The 21812-nt window shown below is 55.3% G+C and overlaps 7 protein-coding genes across 7 annotated transcripts; 1 reads left to right on the top strand and 6 right to left on the bottom strand.

Moving 5' to 3' along the window:
- Positions 1–37: 37 nt before the first annotated feature.
- Positions 38–1240, top strand: KL928_000684 (uncharacterized protein; the record flags this gene model as incomplete). Its single annotated transcript, XM_043206406.1, has 1 exon — positions 38–1240. The coding sequence occupies one exon, from the start codon at positions 38–40 to the stop codon at positions 1238–1240; it is 1203 nt and encodes a 400-aa protein (XP_043062579.1).
- A 36-nt stretch (positions 1241–1276) lies between these two features.
- Positions 1277–1609, bottom strand: KL928_000683 (uncharacterized protein; the record flags this gene model as incomplete). The annotated part of the gene is made up of 1 exon (XM_043206405.1): positions 1277–1609. The coding sequence occupies one exon, from the start codon at positions 1607–1609 to the stop codon at positions 1277–1279; it is 333 nt and encodes a 110-aa protein (XP_043062578.1).
- A 40-nt stretch (positions 1610–1649) lies between these two features.
- KL928_000682 (uncharacterized protein) lies at positions 1650–3037 on the bottom strand (the record flags this gene model as incomplete). The annotated part of the gene is made up of 2 exons (XM_043206404.1): positions 1650–2444; positions 2504–3037. The coding sequence occupies 2 exons, from the start codon at positions 3035–3037 to the stop codon at positions 1650–1652; spliced, it is 1329 nt and encodes a 442-aa protein (XP_043062577.1).
- An 88-nt stretch (positions 3038–3125) lies between these two features.
- Positions 3126–4012, bottom strand: KL928_000681 (uncharacterized protein; the record flags this gene model as incomplete). Its single annotated transcript, XM_043206403.1, has 2 exons — positions 3126–3870; positions 3948–4012. The coding sequence occupies 2 exons, from the start codon at positions 4010–4012 to the stop codon at positions 3126–3128; spliced, it is 810 nt and encodes a 269-aa protein (XP_043062576.1).
- A 43-nt stretch (positions 4013–4055) lies between these two features.
- On the bottom strand, positions 4056–13460 carry KL928_000680 (uncharacterized protein; the record flags this gene model as incomplete). The annotated part of the gene is made up of 1 exon (XM_043206402.1): positions 4056–13460. The coding sequence occupies one exon, from the start codon at positions 13458–13460 to the stop codon at positions 4056–4058; it is 9405 nt and encodes a 3134-aa protein (XP_043062575.1).
- Positions 13461–13870: 410 nt separating this feature from the next.
- Positions 13871–17932, bottom strand: KL928_000679 (uncharacterized protein; the record flags this gene model as incomplete). The annotated part of the gene is made up of 1 exon (XM_043206400.1): positions 13871–17932. The coding sequence occupies one exon, from the start codon at positions 17930–17932 to the stop codon at positions 13871–13873; it is 4062 nt and encodes a 1353-aa protein (XP_043062574.1).
- A 74-nt stretch (positions 17933–18006) lies between these two features.
- KL928_000678 (uncharacterized protein) lies at positions 18007–21783 on the bottom strand (the record flags this gene model as incomplete). Its single annotated transcript, XM_043206399.1, has 1 exon — positions 18007–21783. The coding sequence occupies one exon, from the start codon at positions 21781–21783 to the stop codon at positions 18007–18009; it is 3777 nt and encodes a 1258-aa protein (XP_043062573.1).
- Positions 21784–21812: the final 29 nt, after the last annotated feature.

Below are 21812 nucleotides of genomic sequence, written 5' to 3'. Positions count from 1 at the left end.
GTGGGAAAATTGTTTTGTACTTTATAAAAAATATTGTATGCCTTTCAAATTGGAGGCTCTCTTCACAGAGGCCATCATATGGACGCGGTGCGTCTACGCATTGTCGACGATCTCGGATACCATCAAGGTCACGTTGAAGGAGGCGGGCGACAAGTACGAGTTGCTGCTGACGGCCGTGAACATCAACAAGACCAGCTCTTTGACGTGCACTTTTCGCCAGGAGTTTTTCCACACCTTCACCATAGAAGGCGATCTGCCGGTTGTGAACAACACGCAGACGTTCAGCTTTCTGATCAATAGCAAAACCATGAACGTGTGCTTCAAAGACTGCGAAAACACGGAGTCGCTGAAAATGCTGCTGATCCACGAGAACGTGCCCGATTCAAGCCAGATCTTCAGCAACAAGCTGTTCGTGGAGGCCATGCGCACGAACGGAGTGACCAAGAACTACTCACTGACGTTTCGACCCGGATACACCTCGGACGATCTCAAAATCAGCAGGGTATATGCCCGATTGGTGCGGACACAAGACCAGGAAGACCGTGTACACCATCTGGTGATGGATATCCGCATTCTAAAAAAGTTTCTGAGCATGTTTGGCCAGGGCCTCGAGGATTTCAGGCTTGAGGTGTATCCCAGTGCACGCAAGATGCTCTTGCACGGATTCAACCGCAAGGAGCTGCTGAGCCAGAAGAACGCGTCGCTGGCGACGCAGCCGATGAGTCTCTCGATGCAGCTGAGCTTGAACGACCTGGTGGACGAGAACACTCTTCCTGGCGACGAAAAACACACTATCGCGTTCAGGTTACGCGATTTCCGCACTTTTGTGCAGCTGGCGGGCGCCGAGAGCGGCGAGTGCTCGATAAAGTTCAGCTACGAGGGTTCTCCGATCGTGTTTGAGCGCCGCATCGCGAGGGGAGAACACGACCGGTGCGAGGTGTGTTTGTTTACGCTCACCATGATCAGCGACAGCGAGGCCGCAGAGTCTGCTCCGTTTGCCGAGCCGGCAAAACAGCCACAGTCCGCAGAGTCACTGTTTGTGTCCGAGCCGGCGGAGTCGACTGCTCCCGCACAGATCGTCTGGGACAGCGAGAACCGCGACACGGCTACGCAGGACCGGCCTCGGAGTCCGCCGGCGACGGCCCGCGCACAAGAGAACCCCCAGCCCGAGCCGTTGCCCTTCGACCCTGACCAGCTGGACCCGACGCAGGTGCCCATTGCCAAGGGCCTGTTTGATTAGGGAATTATATTAATCTCGAGTTTATAAACTGAACGCCTATTTCTGCACCTTGTCGCCATAGTGATACTTGATATACCTGACTCCCTGGCCGATTTGGGCTCCCTCGTTGAGCAAATGGCACACAAAAAGCAAGTAATTGGCTGGTCTGACGGCGAGCGCGTAGCGCATAAACACCAAAGAGTAAACAATCAGCGAACCGGTCATTGGTCCGCTGATCACCTCTGGAGACTTGTTTCTGATATCCATGACAGCCGCGATGGGAAGCCCGAAGTTCGACACGGGGCCCCAGAAATGTGTCGTGAACACATACTTGAGGTTTTGTCTGTTGAAGATCTGGTGCGCGAATTTCCACGCCGAGGACGAGCTCATCGTTGTCAGCAGGCAGGTACGACGAGAATTTGGAGAAAAATTAAAAAAAATTATTTATTCGGTCTCCTCTTTTTGCAGCGGAGTGTAGTGCGTCTGCCGGCTCACCAGCGCCCAAAGGAACCCGCACGCGACCACTGCCAGCACCAGCGTGCCCCAGAACGCGCCGTTGTAGCACCTGTATCCGGACATGCACAGCCGTCTCGCTTCCCCGGATATCTCCAGATTTTCGGTATGCAGGTCGTAGTTGCGGGCGAACAGCGTGCTCAGCACGAGGTTGGTCACCACCGGAGTCAGGTTGCACAGCCCCCAGTTCGTGCTGAAGCTTGTCATCCCCCACAGGTCGCTCACCACCAGCGGTGTCAGCGTGTACAGCGAGCCGTACCCCAGCCCCAGCCCCACAGACAAAAAAGAGAGCGCACGCAGGTTTTGCGAAAAAATGCCACCAACCTGGACTGCGCCGATCAGCGTGGCGGGAACGAGCAGCAGGTACGTTCGCGACCGCCGCACGCGCGCGTGGAACTCGTCCGCCACCAGCCCGCCCAGCAGGCGCCCGCCCGTCGAGCACAGCGAGAGCAGACTCACCTGCGCGTGCTGGTGCTCCTGCACCGCCACATCGTATGCGGCGAGAGTCTGCTGCGTCTGCGACGGCAACGCGTACAGCGAGCACACAATCATGCCGAGACCGTAGATGTACATCTGCCCGATCCCGGCAAGCAGTCCCAGCGCTGCTGTGACCATCCAGAACTCGGGAGTATAGAGTGCGTGTGGCTTCTCTGTGTGGCGCAGCACAGGCCGCGGCGACGACAGCGCCTGCATCTCGATGGCCGCCGCCACGCTAGCCGCAGGCGCACGCGGCCGGCGCCAGTCGTACACGCACAGCACGGGCGCCGTGACCAGTCCGATTCCAAACGTCACACTAGCCACCATCTTGAGGAACTCGGCTGTGTCGCCCGGCGTGAACCAGCTCCCCAGCCTGGAAAAGAAGATGCCGCTGGCGCCGTAGCATGCCAGCGGCAGCGCCACGGCAAGGCCCTTGCGCGCAGGCCACGCGAGCATGCTGCTTTTCACGCACGCAGAGCTGAGTCCAGTGCTGCCCACGCCGATCAGAGCAAATAAAAAGCAGCTATATGGTACATTTGAGGCAGCAGACGAGTACTGCTTGTAGAACAGGAAGTACCCCAGCCAGATCGCCAGGGTGCCCAAGACCGCCGGGACAGTGAACCCGACCGCGTCGATAACGTGTCCGCATGGCGGGCCGGCCAGGACCGTGGCGGACTGTCCAGCTATCGCGATCCGCGACGTTTGTGCGGCCGTGTACCGTAGCTGGGACGCGACCTGCGGTGAATACGCGCCAAAGAAGTACAGGGTCCCGCAATTGAGACTCGCAATGGACGCGCACGTGACAATCACCCATGCAGACGGAGCCATCGGTAGATAACGAGTGGGTGTTTGCCTGTGAATAAATAAATATAAATTCGCTACTGGAAAAATTATGCTTAAAATCGCATACTTTGGCTCAGACAAGTTTTCGATCCGGTGTCTGACGCACCTGCTTCCGAAGTACGCCGACGCTATCACCGTGGTTGCACGGACGGCCAAACTGAGCGGCCGCGGGCTCAGACAATACAGGGAACCGCTCATCGTGGGATACGCCAGCCAGACAGGTCTGCCGCTTGTGCGCGCCGACGAACGCGCAGACTTCGACCGGCTGAGGGGCCAGTTCGACATCTGCGTGGCTGTGTCCTTTGGGCTGCTGATACCGGCCTCCTTCCTCGAATCGCTCAAGTACCCGGGTCTCAACGTGCACCCGTCGCTGCTGCCAGCGTTCTCCGGGCCAGCCCCTCTGCAACGCGCACTGCTCAGCCACCAGAACTACACCGGGGTTTCCCTGCAGACGCTCGATAAGAAGAGGTTTGACCGTGGTCGCATTCTGGCGCAGGAAAGGCAAGACATCGCCGAAACAGAGACCTTCGACTCTCTGTGCGAGAAACTGGCCGATGCCGGCGGCAGGCTGCTGAGAAACGTTTTGGACACCGGTCTGTACGAGCCGCAGAACTACCCGTCGATTGTCCCCCAGGAAAGCTACTCGTACGCGGCGAAAATAACGCCCGCAGACAAACGCATCGACTGGAACAAATACACCACGGGCCACATCCTGCGGCGCCAGAGCACGCTCGGCCCGCTCTTCGCGAACGTCCAGGCCGTCTCCAAGGAGCAGCAGCCCATCCTCAAGCGCGTGTACCTGCCAAGCTTGCAACGAGCTACCGCGCGCGGCGAGTCTGCACAGCCAGGACAATTTTCTCTCAGGGACGGAAAATTGGTGGTGGCCACCATAGACGGCGCGGTGGAGTGCGTGGCGGCAAGGCTGGAGGGATATGGGGCAGAGCCAGCAGCAAAATTCATCAGCAGTCTAAAAAAACGTACCGGACTTGTATCTAGTCATTTCCTATAGAGCAATAATACACCTCTTGTTGAACTCCTGCACGGCAACGGCAATCTTGCTGTAGAGGAACTTTTTGTCTGCCGGGTCGGGGATCGGGATGAACCGCTCGACGCCGGCCATCCGTTTCTGTCTGATGCGAATGCCCGAGTTCTCCAGCGTGATGCTGTCGATCTGGTCGTACAGGATCTCCCATTCGACTGTCATCTTGACGATCGACACAATGACGATACGCTTCATGCTCACAATCACACAGTGCTCCTGGCCGGGCAGAATCACGTGCGCAAGGTACCGCTCGTCAAAGTACTTCCCGCCCTCGCAGCTCTTGAGCCAGAACTGGCCCTGTGCTTCTCTCTCGCTGAACGGCGTCAGCGTGCCGTCCGGGTTGACGAACCGCGGCAGCCGCACTTTGTCGAGGCCCTCGGCATCGAACGCGGTCGCCGTGTTGCGGATCCCCTCGCTGATGTTGTTAGCGAAGTCAAAGAACCCTGTTGCCGTCTTTGTCGGCAGCCCTATTAAACCTTTGCCCAGCCCTTTGAAAAAGCCAGACGCACCCTCCTGGTTCGCACCCTCGATCGGGGCCGTCGCGATTCCTGTTAGTCCGCTCGAAATGCCCTCCACAAGCGACGTCGCGCCCGATGTGATGCCATAGATCGGGTGTTTCGGCTTGTTGCGCTGTCTCATGAGCCGGCGCCGCTCCTGGAAATTCTTGTCCATCGTCGCAGCAGTCAGCCCTTTGGCCATAGACCCCGTGAACCGCGCAAAGCTGTCGCTGAACCCAAACACAGACTTCTTCACAAAACTCAGCCCGCCCTTGGCCAGCCCAATGCCCAGCTCCTGCGGCCGGTCCGTCATGATGAAGCCCTGGTACGGCTCATAGAAGATGTCCATCACGCCCGAGCTGATGTTGTTGAACAGCCCCACAGGGTTGCCCAGCACGTCTGCAGACCCCAGCACCTTGTACACCTGGTACAGGAACGCCTGCTGGTAGTGCTCGCTGATGTTCTGCACGAGGTACGGGAGCGGTGTACGGATGTTCTCGAGGAAGAGCGAGCCGAGGCGCACGGGCGCGTCGTTGATGTTGCCGATGGCCATGGTGAGGATGTTGAAGACGACGGCGAGCGCGTTCTGGGCCTCGGCCGCGTCCTCTGTGTTGACGCGCTCGGTGCGCACGAACGAGAGGTTAAACTGCAACGGTTGCAAATGCAGAGCCTCGAAGTAGAGGTCGTTGCCCGAGCGCACCGTTGGCGGCTCTGGGATCTGCAAGTTCTCGTCCCAGAGCACGTTCTGGACGTCTTTGTTCCATGCGGCGCCGGGGAGCTTTGAAAACTCGAGCAGCGCAAACAAAAAGTCCTCGTCTACCTCGATCGACATTTCTTGCAGCAGCATCGTGGCGTACTTGATGTAGTTGACGCCGTGCGTTTCGTCTTTGAGCCGCGATATCGCCATCGAGAACGCCGGATGGTCGTTCATCTCGGCCGTGGATTTCGGCACAACCGACGGATACACGATGATCGGGTAGATGTTTGGGTACAGCTGGTTGTCGATCTGGATCCACTTGAGCTTGAAGCTGAAGTTCTGGTAGATGTCGGACTCGTTGTAGCGCAGCTCCATGCCGCGCACAGTGGTGTAGCAGAGCTCCTGGTGCTTGGTGTTGATCAGCGACACGCCGAGGCCTTCGAACCGCACAAGCACCTTGGTGTAGTAGTTTTCGTCCTTCTCGATGGTCTCGAACTTGTCGGCGTTGGCCGTGCCCCCGACGACAGATTGCGACGAGCTGGTGTGCTTGAGCTGGTACATGCTCGTTTTCGGGTCGTAGTTCGAGATGATGAGCGACTGGATCGTGCCGTCGGCGACCACGTTCAGGTCGACGATCTTGGTCGTGCCGTCGGCGCCCTTGCCTATTTTCATCGGCATGAGCGTGCCGATCTCGGCCAGATGCACGTACCGCTCGCGGGAGCCGCTCCGCAGAACCAGCTCCTTGTACTGCGCGGCCGGATAGTCCCACGCGTACGGCATGGCGCTCTTTGGCGGGATGCGGTAGAAAATGGGCTTGAACGGCACCTGCGACACACGCCGGCCCTCCTCGTTGATGTTCGGGTCCGACTGGTAGATGAAGAACTCGTAGTCGCTGAAGTTGCGGATCGAGTACGGCCACATGTCCTTGGCGTCCAGAATGTCGACAAAAATGGCCGCGGCCTCCGTGCTGATCACCACACGCACCAGCTTGTGCGCGTTCTCGTTCAGCTTCTGCACACGGATGAACACCTCGCCCATGTCGTTGATGCCAAACGGCGCCGACAGCGCGGCCTTTCTGCCCGAGAACCCGATCTGCAGCTGTTTGGCATCCGTGCGCGGCATCTCGTACAACGGACTGAACTGGCCGGGGTCGATGTGCAGCACGCCAGAAGCACCCACCTTGGCCACCTGCACCGCGTCTGCCAGACTGTTGCGGATCACGTACCGCGGAACAACGCTGATCACCTTGGTCAGCGAGTAGATTCCCTCGCCCTCGGTGATATGGATGCCCACGTCGTTTTCGAGCTCGCGGTCTTTCAACGGCACTTTCACCTCGAACGACTGCCCGATCTTGTCCAGACTAATGTTGGTGCTGGGCTGCGAGTCGCCTACACGCAGAACGGCGCGGTTTTCCTCCAGGTTGCCGCCCATAAACCGTTTCGTGTCTGTAGCGTCGTAGTCAAACGAAAATAGCCCGGGAACAGTCTGCTCTGGCGCGTCCGGCGAGTGCGCCTCGCAGATCATCTTGTTGAACCGGTCGCTCAGACTGAGGTCCTTGCCGGTCCGGTTGAGCACGAGGTACGGCGAATAGATCAGGATCTTGAGCCCGGACCGGCCGCTGTTCACGTAGTGCAGTCCCAGATGCAGCCGCTGGCCGTCCTCGCTCTTGAGCGTGAGCCGTTTGCTCAGCGGGATGCGCGAGCGGTCCGGAACGTTGATGAACCCCGCCTCCGACTCGCGGTACTTGGACTGCAGCGGCTTGATGTGCAGCATCAGGATCGCGTTCATGTCCACCACGTGGATCGACTTGGTGGCCCCCTTTTTCAGACCCCCGGTCCACGTCTTGAACCCTTTCTGGAACACCTTCCAGGTGATATCGAACGGCAGCAGGTTCTCGATCTCGAGCGGCGGCGTGATGTTGATGGTCATGTGCGGATATATCTGGGTGAGCACTTCTTTCTCGTTGAATGTGGCGTGTGCACGGAAGAAGTACCGCTTCGCCACGCCGTCCTCGCGCTGCGGACACTCCAGCACCATGTCGTTCTTCATGATGCCGCGCCAGTCGAAGTCGATCGTCGTGTGGCTGCCCATGATCTTGGACGACGACCACCCAAACGACTGCTCGTGCACCTCGGGCCGGACCGCGAGCCGGCCGTTGTACACGTGCTCCACGGGGACCGCCTGCCGGTCGCCAGCGGCGATCACCAGCTCGTCCAGCACGTCGTCCGTGGCGCCCGTCCGTGCCAGCGACGCCACACGGATCGGCGTCTGCGTGAAGTTCTGGATCGTCAGCGTCGACTTCAAATACACCTTCTTGACCTTATCCTCGCCCAGCACGATCTCGCACGCGATCCGGTTATGATAGCCCTCCGCCAGCTTCGGGTTCAGCATAAACACGTCCTCCCCCTCGCTGCGCAGCGAGACGCGGCGCACCGGCGCGTACGGCGAGTCCAGCAGCTCGACGCCGATGAAGTTCGACTCGGCGTCCGCCGCGAGCGTCTCTCTGACCTTGCGCCAGTCCTCGAACGACCACGGCACCGTCTGGTTGTTCCTGAGCACCGTCAGCTGCCTCCGCTCCTGCAAGCTCGGGTCGCCGTCGTCGATCCAGATGTGCAGGTCGTGGCCCGTCTCGTTGATGATCCGGTATGGCGCGTCCTCGCCGCGCGGCTTGAGGTCGGTGTCCTCGGTGATCAGCGCGCTCACGTGCGAGAGCAGCGCGATGCTGCGCGACGTGACCGTGATCTCGGCCGACTCGCGCGACGCCACGTCCACGGTGAACGACGGCGACGGCTCGCTCACTTTCGAAACGTGCACGCTGAACGACCACGGCTCCAGCAGCGGCTCCCACGCCGACGTCGAGTAGTTGAAGATGTTGACGAGCGACTTGATGCTCGTGTCCGCCTCCAGGTCCGTGGACCAGTTCTTCGCCGTCAGCTCAAACGGCTTCACCTCCATGTCCAGCACGGGCAGCTCGTGCACGTCGCCGATGACCACAAGCCGCAGCCCGGAAACGTTCAGCTTCAGCCGCTCGTTCTTGACAATCACCACGAGCTCGTCCGTGCCGCCGTCCGTCTGCCGCGTGCTGCGCGACACCGACGACAGCAGCGACGGCGCGTACTTGCTGAACTTCTTGCCCAGCTCGTCCGGGAACGCGACGTACGCTGTGGCCGGCGCCGCGCGGTCCTCTGTCTTGGCAGCCTCCTGGATTTTCGCGTACATCGACGAGGCCTTGTTGATTATCTCCAGTGCAAGACGGATATCCCTGAGCGAGATCCGCATCATGAGCGGGTCGATCGTCATGTCGACCACGCTGAGGAACTGCGTCGCCGTCGACCCGCGCGAGTCCAGGTTGAAGCTCGCAGAGAAGTCGTCCACGACCCGCAGCCGGCTCGTCTCGTACGCATCCATCTTGCACAGAAACATGCCCATGCCAATCGCGTTCACGTTCAGGATGTTCTGGCTCGTCACAAGGAACTGGCTCACCTTCAGCACAATGGCCTCCGAGTCTGCGTTCTGCGGGTTTGCCAGAATAATCAGCGACGGATCGACAACGTTGACCGCGTACTGCACCACCAGCTCAGACTCGGGCTGTGCCGCAGCGGCCTCGTGCTGCGGCTGCGGCCGCTGTTCCGGCTCGGAGCTTTCTTCGTCGTCCGAGTCGTCGACACGTTCCAGCTCGAACGTCCCGGGCTCGTCGCCGGCCAGAGCATAGTCGGCAAACTCCTTCAGCGAAAACAGATAGTCCAATGCCAGAATCACCTTCGGGTTGTCGATCGCCAGGTTGATGTTGACCACCTTCTGCTCGTCCCTCGTCTCCGACGTCACCGACGCCATGAACTGGTAGTCTGTGGGCGAGATCGGCGGGATGATGTTGGTGAACTTGTTGTCTGTGTGCTCGCGCACGTCCTCCACGACAAACGACTTGACGTGGAGGTCCGACTTGAAGTTGCCGTTCTCGCGCATCTCCATCTTGACGCCGATGTCGTTGAGCGAAAACCGCGACAGCGACTTTCCGTCCAGCCCACACGAGCCGGCCGTGCGGTTGTACAGCGTGAGAGCGAGGATCGGCACGTTGAAGTCGACGTCGAAGCTGACCCGCTCTGGCGAGCCGCCCTGCTGCGGGGCGTCACGTGACCTGTGCTCGGCAGCCGGCAGCAGGTTGTTGGCGCCGCGCGCGGCCGTCTCGATCTCCTCGATCGACTGCTCTGCGCCGCCAGCAAACACCCGCGGGATCTGGTTCATGATGCGCAGCAGGTACTGCGTCTGCACCTCGGTCAGCTTCATCTCCTTGCCCGAGACGCCGCCCGTGACGATCATGGCGGGCCGCTCCTGCTGCGCGTCGTCGCAGTAGTTGATGTCAAACCCAACGTCCAGGTCGTCGATGATCTCCAGGTTCTGTGTCTGGTCGCCGATGGAGAAGGACGACGTGACCCTCGTGTTGCGCAGACCGGCAGAGATCATGTTGAGCATGGTGCCGTCTTTTTGCGTGAACTCGTTCACCGCGTAGATCTCTCCCAGGTTCGCCGTCACGTTGTCGTAGACGCCCTTCTCCGGGTCCACGAGTTTCGGAAAGACGAGGATTGGCGCGCGCACCAAGACGTCGAACTTCATCAGGCTCGCTCCCTCAATGCTGTTGGCCTGGTTCAGCGCCGTCTCGCGCGCACGGTCGTAGATATACTTCATCTTCTGGAACTGGTTCAGGTACGTGAAGATCTTGGTGAACGGCTCCTCCACAAACATCACCACCACAGACCCCGTCTTGAGCGACACCTTGGAGTTGTACGGCTGTGTGTTGGTGGCCGCGTCGAAAGTCTCGTAGTACAGCTCGGCGAGCTCGTCGCCGCGGATCGTGATCAGCTGCCGCAACGGCGACTCGGCCGCGGCGCCCTCGTTGACCTCGTCAAACAGCGACAGACCGCCGATCTTGGCACTGATCTTCATCTTCTCCGGCAGCAGGAAACACCCGATGTCGGCGTGCTGCAGCGTCATGGTGGCCAGCTTGATGCCGTCGTCGTTGAGCACGAGAATGATGCTCTGCAGCGCGATCTGGACGTCGATGTGCTGCGGCGCCGTCGCCACCTCGTTCTCGTTGTTGTGCCGCAGTTTGTCGGCCGGCAGCTCGGGCGCGTCGGGATTCGTGAACGTGTTGAGCGCAAAGTTCAGCAGAGTCAAAATCGACTTCCGCGTCACCACCACCTTGAAATCGGCAATGTTCAGATCGACTTTCTGGTCGAACACCTCGATCATCTCGCCCTTGAACGCAACCAGACGCTGCGTGCGCGAGTAGTGCACCTCAAACAGGTTGTCCTTGTTCTGCGCGTCCTTGTTGAGCTTCGACGACACCAGCGCCTTGAACTCGTCCGACTCCGAGTGCTCGATGTGGTCCTCGACCGTCATGTCCTCGAGCCACACGTGCACGTGCATGTCCTGGACCGTCTTGAAGAACTGCAGCCGCAGCTTCTCGCCCACGAGGTCCACCAGCCGCTCGGACTCCAGCGTCTCGCTGTTCGAGCACCGGTTCAGCGACAGATAGATCAGGTCCATGTTGAAGTTGAACTCGATCTGGTGCTGGCGGCTGGCCAGCTCGTTGGCCGACTGCGCGTTTGACACAGACTCTGCAGAGTTCGAGTCGTGGTCCAGCTCCTCCAGAGGACTGCCTGCCGTCGGCTCTGCCAATAGCGACTTGAACCTGTCAGCGGGCTCGTCGTCGCCAGACTCCGGCTCTAGACCGCAGTTTGGGATCGCCGTGTCGATGAGCTCCATGAAGACCTTGTACTGGAAGTCGCTCAGCATCGCCCGGAACTGCGGCACGTCGCCCCCAACACGGATGCGCGGCAGGTTGTAGTAGCTCGGAATAATCGACAGCTCCACGAGAAACTTCATGCTGAACTCTTCCAGAATCAGGGCCGGCTTGTTGCCGTTCTGGTGCAGCTGCTCGATCGTCGACTTGATGTTGGAGCCAATCAGAATCTGCGCGTCCTGCAGCATCAGATTAAACTTGTCGTACAGAAACGAGTTCATCTTCTCCCAGTCGGCCTCCGTGTAGCTGTCCTTGTTTTCTGCCTTGATTTGGTTGATCTGGTCCTTGCTCACGAGATCGCTGACTATGCTGATGTGTCCCGCGTCCAGAACGGCCACCGGCGACGACCAGCTGCCTGGGTTCACAGGCACGATGATCAGCGGGGCCTGGAGGTCCATCTTGCAGTTCATGGTCTTGTGCTCTTCAAACGCGTACTGCAGCCCGATCCGCGTCTGTTTCGTGAAATCCTGGATCGTCGACTCGGCCGCGTTCATCAGCAGCCCGATCGTGTCTAGGTGCACCTTTGGCGGCGTGAAGAAACGCACAATCGACTCGATGAACTTAGGGTTGTGGAAAATCGTCATGCTGTTCATCTTGGCCAGCAAAGCCGAGTCCGCAGACTCGTCCAGCGGGTTGTTCTCGAACGAGACCTGGAAAAACGGCTCCTTCATGTCGTCCTGCGACAGCAGCCCGGAATCCTCCACGGCACACTTGAGCGGCTTCACGCTCACAATGTGCTTGTACAGGGTGTTGTCCGAGCCGTCCTCGACACGGAACTCGTTCAGCTTGAAGCCCGCGTAGAACGAGTCCTTGCGCTGGAAGAAATCCGCGTCGCAGCCTTCAAACACGATCTCCGCCAGGTTCGCCTCGCCCTTGGCGTTGCGGATCGCAAAAGAGCCTTTTTGGAGGTTGCAGCTGACGGCTGCCAGCACACGGTCGCGCGGCATGTCAATCAAGTCGGCGGCTTTCCTTTTCTCGTCAAACTCTATGGCCTCATAAAGCTCCTTTCGCTGTTCGTCCGACAACGTCAGCTCAGAGTCCTGCTTGTCGTTTTCGGCCGTTCCGCCGCCGCCCCACCACGAAAACCACCCCTGCTGCGCCTTTTGTGCAACCGGCTGGATCACCGACATGGTCTCGTTCTCCTTGCGGAACTCCATTCGGGCCAGCGACCTGTAGAACTTGATGTCTTCGTACTGAAGCGCTTTTTCCAGCTCATCCAGCTCAGTTTGTTGTGCTGGCGTCATCCCGTTGCCCAGATGCGCCTTCCACAACTTGATGTACGCCTTTCTCTGATCGCGTCTCTTCTTGAAGTACTCCCACGTCCATTTGTAGTTTCTTTCGTGGATCTCGCTGTAAACACAGTTGAAAGCGTACCGCAGCCACTCCTTCGGGTCCTCCTCCACTGACAATTGCGGCCGAAACTTGCGGAATTTTTGTGTTTTCAAGTACCAGTTCAGATGCGAGGTGGTCCACAAAATATCTCTGTACTGATGGCTATCCAGATCGAGTCCAAACTCCTCAAAGAAGAACTTGCCCGTGTAATGCGGCGACGACTCCGTGGCACCCTGCTTGTTGACAGTCAAATGGCCGTATCCGGAAACAGGCTTCAAAATATACTGTGTGTCCTTGTTGACCTGCGAGTTGCGCTCGATCACGTCTCTGAAAAAATGTATTAGCTCGCCGTGCTCAGTCAGCTGAGTGGTCTCGTTCTCGGTGTCCCAGTACACACTCAAGCTGCCAAGAGTAAGCAGCTTGCGCGCCAACTTGGTGATTCCGGCATTGAACCCAGGAACCCAGTCTTCGTCTGCAGAAACCGCAGACAGCTCTTCCAGAGTAAAGCCAAGAGTGTACGGATTCTCCGTGAACGTGTGGTCGTCTTCATACCGAAAGTGAATATTCTTGATTGTCACCTGCAAGTTGTCCACGATCTTTGTCACCAGGCTCTCTGTAAAACTCTCGTTTTTCGCCTGCTCGTCTTCCGACAAATTCGCAGAGTAAGGCGTGCTCTTGTTCACCATCTCTAGAGCTTCGAGCTTCTCCTTTTTAATCCGCAGCTCGCGCGCAGCCTCCTCCTCCGGATCAAACTCGGTCAGGATTCGCGGCGACGACAGCAGAAACACATCCTCTATCAGCACCTTGACAGGCTTGCTCTTGAGATTGGACCACGGAATTTGCAGCGTCAGCTCGCCGATGTGGCCAAACCGCACGTCCACAGGCAATTGGAACTTCTCCAACGACTCCTGCTTCAGCTTCAGGTTCTTGAGCTTCACGTCTCCGCTCCAAATGCCTATATTTAATTGCTTGGGGTCAAAGTTCTCAACATACGCCCCAAGGGCTTTGTTGAGAATATTGGCGACAAGCGACTCTAACATGTCTGCGTGGGGGAGTTTCTGTGGCGCTTATGAGGTTGCAATGCTGTTCACTCAGTTGCAAAGAGCTTGTGTTGTGAACTTTGCTATGTGGCGTAAGATTAAATAGTAGATCTACGGCTGTGCACAAGTAGCCAGGCAAACTGCGAGAAAAAGGATTTGCACGTGACGCAGATCATGAGATCTGGCACAGAGGAGATGAAGCAGTCCTGCGTAAGACGACGAATCGATGCGACACCGTCCATATACAGGTATTATCAGCCTGCAGCATACAGAACGGCAGTCACCTACAGATACCTAGTCGCGACGAGAGGGCTTGGTTTTTGCTTCGACCTACTTTCCCGACCTGTTGCTGGAATACTGTATTATTAACGCTCCAGCATACATAATCTTGCGCAGTAGCCGCTTCCAGATCAGTGATGCTCAGCATGTTCGGTGCACTGGTAGATGCTCACGGCAGAGCTCTGGTTGTAATTAGTAGCCACCATCATCCGATGTGGATGCAACGACAGAGCGTTGACGTAGGAATTTGTTCTGGCTGTGCCGTTGAGTGAGTGGATGAACCCACTGTTGGCGATGCTTGCCACCATTTCGCCCGCAGTGGAGTAAATGTCGACCTCCTTGGAGGCACACGCCACAAACGGGGCATGCTCGTGGATCATCGCAGTAGTCATGGTTTTGTCGAACGCGCGGAAACGCACAATCGGGTCGTCTTTACGAATATCCCAAAGCTGCACCATTCCGTTAGAGCACCCCGAGACCAGCTCGCGAAGGCCGCCCCGCTGCATGTGCACGTTCTTGATCATGCTCCGACTCTGCACGTCCTTCGGCTTCCATAGTCGTACCATGGAGTCACGTGCATCCAGCCGCCGGTCGTAGACTCTCATGCTTCCGTCCTGGAACCCGCCCACGAAGATGTCTCCTGCGACCTGGTCGGAGGTGAGCGAGGTGATCAGCGAGGTCGATCTTAGCGGAACATCGCTCACGCACTTTTCCCTTGGCGCGTCCCAGATCTTGATAATCTTCACATCACCAGTGACCAGCAAAGACCCCCTGCTCTGCTGCCATTCCGAAATCAGACCTATGGACCGTGGGGTCAGCAGAATGTCGGTGAGCGCCCGCCAGGCAGAAATCATGTGGAAAGAGCTTGGATCGCTGAACGACTTATAGATCTTCACCACGCCGTCACTGGACCCTGTCAGAAGTAGTGGTATGTCGTCTTCGTTAAGCAGCTTCAGGTCTGTGATTTTAGTGCCAAAGGGATTACCGTTCGAGAATCGCGAGAGCTGTTTCTCGCTCCTCCAGTCAAAAACCGTGATGTTGTCTTTCTCGTCACTGGTTACCATCCAGTCCTCGAATTGCGTGAACTTGAGCAGTTTAGGCTGTGTACGGTTGTCCAGGGAGCTGATCAGGTTTCTCCAGTCGCCAGTGAGCGAGAGTTCCTTCTGTGGCTGTGTCTCGGCAATGATGGCCTCGTTTCTGTTTCGTCTCCACAGTCCTCTTATATACTCCTCGCTCCCCGGCTCGTCAGGCTCGCTGCTTCCAATCTGCGGCTCCTGAAAGTACTCACAGCTGTACTGGAAAAAGCCGCTAACCAATGGCAAGATGGGTCTGCCGTGGTCTCTAGGACGAGGCGTAAACCTTGGAGACGTCGGTCTGGGCTCAACGCCGTAAGCAAGGGAGGCAGGCTGCTGAATCAGTAAATTGAATTTGTGCAGACTTGAGGTCTCGGACTCGTCAGACTCCGGAATTCCCAGGTTTTTCATCAGATTGTTGATTGTGAGCTTGGAAAATAGCTTTTCGGTTAGTGACTGTGCAGAGGACGACGATGTTTGGCGAGGATTGGACCTTGATGGCGGTTTGTGGGGATCAAAGTCCGACTGGACTCTTCTTCCCGAATCGTGGCCGTTCCACAGCTTGGGGGCAGACCCGTTGGTTGAAAGCGGGCGGAGAGGCGAGTCTTCCTTGCCAACGCTGCTGCTCATTGTGCGCTTTTGGAGCAAGTAGTCTTCCATAGCCCCTACCACATCACCCAGCTCGCTCTCGTTGAGCTTCCAGAGAATGTAGTCAACAACTTGCTCGGCATAGTCCTTGACTTCATCCTGAGGGTCCTCGCTCAAAATTAAAAGGGCTTTCCAAACGGAGGAGAACACCGAGCCGTAGGCTGGCGACTTGCGCCGCACCTCGTCGATCATGCTTGGGTTGTCCACCAAAGTGATTTCCTCCTCCAGCTGTCCAAAGGCACTGACCAGGAAGAATTGGAGGTATTTTAGCACAAACCTGCTGTAGAAACAGGTAACTTCTCTGCGGATCAAAGGCGACCCATCGTTGATCATGTCCAGAACCTCAATGGCGATTTTGATCTCCTGTCTATTCAGCTCATCGCGGACTGTGTTGTCGTCGGAGTCTTCAGTGTCCAAGTAGATAAAATTGTAGAAGCAGTTGATAATTGAGGCCCTGATCTCCGGGATCGGGTCGTTCATGATCTGCAGCAGCTTCTCAACAAAGCTTCCGCGATAAAACACCACAATAACCTCTAGGTTATTTTTCAGCAACTGGCTCATCAGAAGCGCGCTCCATTGTCTCAGAAGCGGGCTTTCGGACGTCTCAACGTAGAAAATGCACGTCTTGATCAGATCGATCGAGAAACACAGTTTCTGTCCGGCCTCATGGTCGCGAACAAACATCGACAGGATGAACCCGCTCATGGCCTTCTGCTCGTCGTAATTCGCATCGTTTATCTCCAGCTGTACACCGCCGTTTGGGGCTCCGTTCAAGTGCGGTCTCGTTTGCATCGTGAAGATGGACACAAAGTAGTTGTATCCGCGGTCCTTGCACAGCTCTTGCTGCGTGTTCTTGTAGTCCACAGACATGATCCGGGCCCAAATAAATGTTAGCACTGGCTTGAGTTCGGGCGCAGGACTCTGTAGGAGCCTCACGATGTACGGGAAAATACCGATGCTCAGAGCAAGATACACAGCCCATGGTCCAAGATCCAGGAACTTAGAGAGCAGAATCAGGGCTCGTAGTCTGTGTGCCTGAGAGAGCAGAACCTGCAACACAACAGGCAGCTGCTGGGGAGGCTTTTTTGTTGAGGAGCCATATTGAAGCCAGATCTCGAAGGCTGTGAGATGCTGCTCGAAAAACGACGAATGCTGGTAGTTCATCACAGAGGGGTGTGGGGGAGCTGCACTCTGAGGCGGCTGGTGTTCTGGAACCTGCAGTTGCGGGATATCCAGCTGCTCCTGCTGTGCATTGTCGTCATTAGATTTATTTTTCACCAGCTGCGACAAAACCTCGTCTACGGCAAGGTCCCAGGACTCCCACATTGGATGGTGGTTGATATCAGGCAGAGGTGGGTCGGAAATCGGATGGCATCCCACCAACGGCATGATTTTCTTCGCGAGGAGGAAATTCCTGAACAGCACCGCCACCATCAAATCTTGACGAAACAGTCTTTTAAATAAAGGCCTTGATAGAGAAGTCCATGCAATTGTGTCCGTGATGGCGGTGAATATCCAGTTCAACTCGCCCAGCGGGGTTCTTCTGTCTGTCAACTTACCTGGAATGATGATCTCGCCCTCTTTGTTTTTCAAAACCTCGTAGTAGCCATGGCGACTTAAGGGCGAATACAGCACAAACCATTTCACACTCATCTCTATAGGACTTGTCAAGCAGCAAGTAAATAGATCTGCCGGCAGATCTGGATTAAGAGGAAGGATCTCGTCAGACCGACACGCACCGAGCTGGATGGACTCGATATAGGCACTCACAGGCGACGGTGAAATATTCTCTGCTCTCTCGTTCGCCTCGTCCTCTATTCTTTTTTGTATGAATTTCTTGTTATTTTCGATAACGTTACCTGCTGCGCACGTATCTATCACGAAAATGCACGGAGCACCCAGCCAGCTCTGAAGATCGTACAAGCTCACCGGAATGTACTGCGTGTATCCTCTGTTGAACACCCATATCTCTCCGCTCTGCGTGGGCTGTGGAACACCATGGCCGTTGTAGTGAAACAAGATCCTCTCGTCCTTGGAGCTTCTGCGCAGAGTTGTGCAAAGCCGTTTGAGGTCCTCGACAGACGGGTCCAGCGACTGCTTGTACTTGATTCGCGAGCTCACTCCTTCACAGGACTCGTAGTTTGACTGTAGATTCTTACCTATCGCCTGAAGGGCCTTTTTCGGGTCCGAGTATGTTGTTGGGTCCACAAAGGCCTCCAAAACAGGGTAGTCAGCAGGCTTCTGTATATCCGGCGGAGGAATCCCGAGATTCAAGCACATGACAAGCGCAGCAGTGGTGGTTTTCTTCTTATTCGACTGTGACTTCCAATCCGGTATCTTGTAAGATTCGTCCTCGCAAGAGGGATTGGCACCCATCGTGTTGCGCTTCAGATCATAATGCGAGTAGTAGTGAGACTGCAAAATGCTAAGCTGCGATTGGTCATTCAGTAAACCATGCCGTAGACCACTCATGTGGAAAAGAAGTCAAATAATAAAATTTAGGCTGTGCTAGTCAAATATATTATAATACTATATCATACGTTATGTCATTTTGGAACCAGAGTAGCCGCGCTGGCCGTGCTGCTTGGCGCTTGTGTATGAAGGGTGTTTCCGCGACTTCTGTTTTTCATGCTTTTATCCCAGAAATCCAGTGACGCGACCACGTCGTATCCTCTTTCGTCCTCGTACGCATACAAGATCTCTTGCGAGCTGGAGTGCAAGAAGCGGATCTTTTCTGCGATGATGACACGCAAAAGCTCTCCGCTCTCAACGTGGCGGATCTCAATGAAACCAGAATCAAAGGCCAGAAGATACGGGTACCACAGAGCAAAAGCGTGTGGAACGCCTTCCCAGTGGATGATCCACTTGGGTCTCGATCTCCAGCCGCTGTAGTTGATGAAAAAGGAGAAGTTTGAGTAACTCAGCAGGAAGTCGGAGTTGATCCTGTCGATCTCCAGGGGCTTCAGACCTTCCTTGCCGACCACAAAGTCAAGAGACGTGTCTGCGGCATCCAGAAGCTGTTTGATCTCGTGAGTTTCCAGCGAAACAATCTCAAAGCCTTTCGAACAGCCCACACACAGCTTGGTCTTGAGGAAACTAATCGAGACAGGCTCCGAGTTGAAACTGACGTCTTTCGTTTCCGGCGAGAACTTTTTCTTTTGTTTTCTCTGGCTGATCGGATCGATAGGCTCAAAAATTCTGATCAGGTTAGAAGAGGACTTGGCCGCACAAACAAGCATTCTTCCGGCACACACGCCCGTTTTGAAGAACGACACATGCGTCATTAGCTCCTTTCCAAGCTTGCCGTTCTTCACTGCATCTCCTCCGCTTAACACGTCACTAGGCCAGTAGAATAGCTTCTTGTCGCTTAAAGCCAGCAGAGTCTGGTATTCGCTGAGAATCTCCACTTGGATGATATTAATTTTGCTGATGATCTTCACCGGTCTCGAAACAACCCTGGACCCGTTGTCAATGACTTTAACATCATTCACATAGATACCCGAATCGGTACCATACAGCAATTTTCTGCCACCATCGAAAGGAACAACACAGTTGATCTTATTATTATGGTCAAAGAAATTGGACGTTAATGGGGTCAAGGTGAAAACATCATTATCGTCAATTAATTTTCTGGTTTGCGTTTCCAGCTTGTCGATTAGCATTCGTTGCACCGTTGGCGTAGCATACAATGTCAAGTCGTATCCGCTTCTGCCCAAGTATGTGAAGGAAATTGGACATTTGGCCGAAGTCGTTGCCAAATGCAGTCCGCTCGTAGTATGTGCGTCCTTGAAAAGTAACGAAGATGTAGATCCCGTCAACGAGCCCGTAGAGGCAGACTTTTTGATTTGTTTGATGGAAGGGCTATCTTCAGTTAGCGAGACAAACAACAGAGGCAGAGGAATAGGCCTTTGATAAACCCTGTATACCTCTCGCTTGTTGACGACCTTGATTCTGACAAATAGTAAAGCATGATCGAAAAGGTACACTTGCACTTCTCCTTGTTTTTCCTTGTCCTGGTAATTTCTCTTCTTCAATACGCATTGATATAACAGTTTGCGGTGTTCTGATGTCAATCTCAGATCGATATATTCGCCAGGTCTGAAAACCAGTTTCTGTTTCAACAAGAAAAGGTTCAGTCTATCAGCTGCTTTTCCTGTCTCGTAGTTGATCCTTGTCAGCATTTTTTGAAGAAGCTCAATAGCCTTATTCAAGTTGGCATAATCTTTGGACTCAGGGTCAGTGTGGTCTCTAATGCTCTTCAAAAGAAGAGGGTACCTTGCCGGCCGAGTTGTAGGTTTCGAAAGATAAGACGACACATCAAGTCTACGAGATTCAGCTCTATTGCTGGTGTCTTCAATGAACCTCACAAAGAATGGATTGTGTCTCTTTTGGCGGTCAAACTCGTATTTTCCCTTCACTTGGCCAGCACCGTATTTGACAAACGGCTCAAAACGAGGAATAAACTCTAAAAACAAGTCCCCTATCTCGTCGACAACCGGCTTTTCCTGCTGTCTCTTGGTCAATGCCTCTGCGAACCTCGAGTTGATCTCCCAGATCTCATTAATGTTGTAAAATACAGTGTTCACAAAATGTTCTCTCTCGTTCTCTTTGATGATTTTTGTCTCCGACAAAGGTCTAATCCAGAACTCTCTTAAATATTCCAAGTCTTTGACAAAATCCCTTTCGGAATAAATCATCTCAAAAATACACTCCTGGCGCTTGATCTCTCTCTTGTCCATGCTATCCAAAATGCTCTTTGGAACTGTGTACGACCAGAACGCTTTCTGCTCCTCCTTTTGCGTGAGCGACAAATGCGAGTCAGACCTCGTCAAAGAGGATTTCGAGCCCAATCTAGCCTGCTGCTCCAACCTTCTCGGACAAACAATGCTATAGCACAGATTATCTCTAGAACACGTTGGCGAATAGCATTCCGTCAGCAGAGTGAAAACTCCCACCACTGGCACCCCGAAGGAACTCGATTTGGAATTATGGTTGCCATTTGGTGAAGACATCATTGATGGAGAGCCATTGTTTTCGGTCTCGTGTATATCCGAGCTAACAGACTCGTGACGCTGGAGGCCAGCAGACTCGTTGGGATAAACATCAAACACCTCCTCCGAGAACTGGTAAACCTCGTTGTTGGAGTCCCTGAGTCGATGCTCGTACGTCACATCATGGAACAATTTCTGCGCATCCAAGGATCTACCTAGCAGAAGCGCCAAATTCCGATCCGACGTCCTGATGATTCTGGCAATGCAATCCACCGCCTCGGCACCTGTGAACGAGTCTCTGTACTCAAGACCATTTTTGAACTTTGAGTCGAGCTGGATCCGCGCCCTGAACGCCTTAGCAACGTTGGAAAGAACAGCAGGATACACATACGGGACTTTAGTTGAAGATGAGGTCACAATGGTTTTGGAGCACAGCGAGGCTGCTGGGTATAGCTTGTCTCTGTCGGCAGAGTTTCGGAGTGAGCTTGAAGACGCAACTCTTTTGGTCAAAGAAGTGAAACTTCTTGACTTTTTGGGAGCCTCCTGCGGAGGCGGATTAATGTCGGCTTTCTGCGGGATCACTCGTCCAGAAGTGGTGACTTGATGTTTGGTGTTGGTGGTGTGGTACTTTTTCAGACCATCGTCGATTTGCTGCGGCTCTCCGAATCTTTCAGGGTGTTCCGAAGGCAGAATTGGAGAGGATACATTCCTCGTGCCTCTGAGAAAGTTCAGGGATTGGCGCATCATGGGACTTTTCTGTGCTGGATCCAGAGTTCCTGGCGATTGTGGGGCCAGCTGTTGCGTAGGAGATGGGGCGTAGTATCTTTGCGGAACAGCGTTCGGGTTGGTGAGCTTCGGAAGCGGAGGTCCTCGCTGCTGGTGCATAGGATGCATTTGAGGCATCTGCTGCATCGGCACAGGATAGTGTCTTGGGCGGGGCACCGAATCCGAGTATGAACGCATTGCCTGCTGAGTCCCGTTTGGTTGCGGATAGTCGGTGTGAGGGTCCCTTGCCTGTGGCTTGGGAACCGGCTGATGAGTATCGATCTGGTGGTCATGCTGGAACGTCAGGTTGGCTCTGTAAGGATGAGGTTGTGGCTGTGTCTGCTGCGAATGATCGAAATACCGCCGTTGTGGGCCTGCCGACATGGGATGCTGGGTCTCGGGATGAGGAATATGGGGGACCGGGACCTGGTTCAGGTGTTGGAACCGGGAGGGCGGTAACGGGGGAATATTCCCCACGGAGATAGCCTGTTGCTGATTAGGGATCGCGAGCTGGGGAGGCTGTTTTATGTGAGGAGCTTGCTCATTGTTTTGTTGCGAATGATACATGTCTCTGTATAGTTATGCTGATCTGAGTC

Source organism: Ogataea angusta (genome assembly GCF_019207475.1).
Source record: "Ogataea angusta isolate 61-244 chromosome Unknown 61-244_NODE_1_length_1302399_cov_90.877568, whole genome shotgun sequence".
Taxonomy (NCBI): domain Eukaryota; kingdom Fungi; phylum Ascomycota; class Pichiomycetes; order Pichiales; family Pichiaceae; genus Ogataea; species Ogataea angusta.
This window is presented reverse-complemented; position numbering and strand designations above follow the sequence as displayed.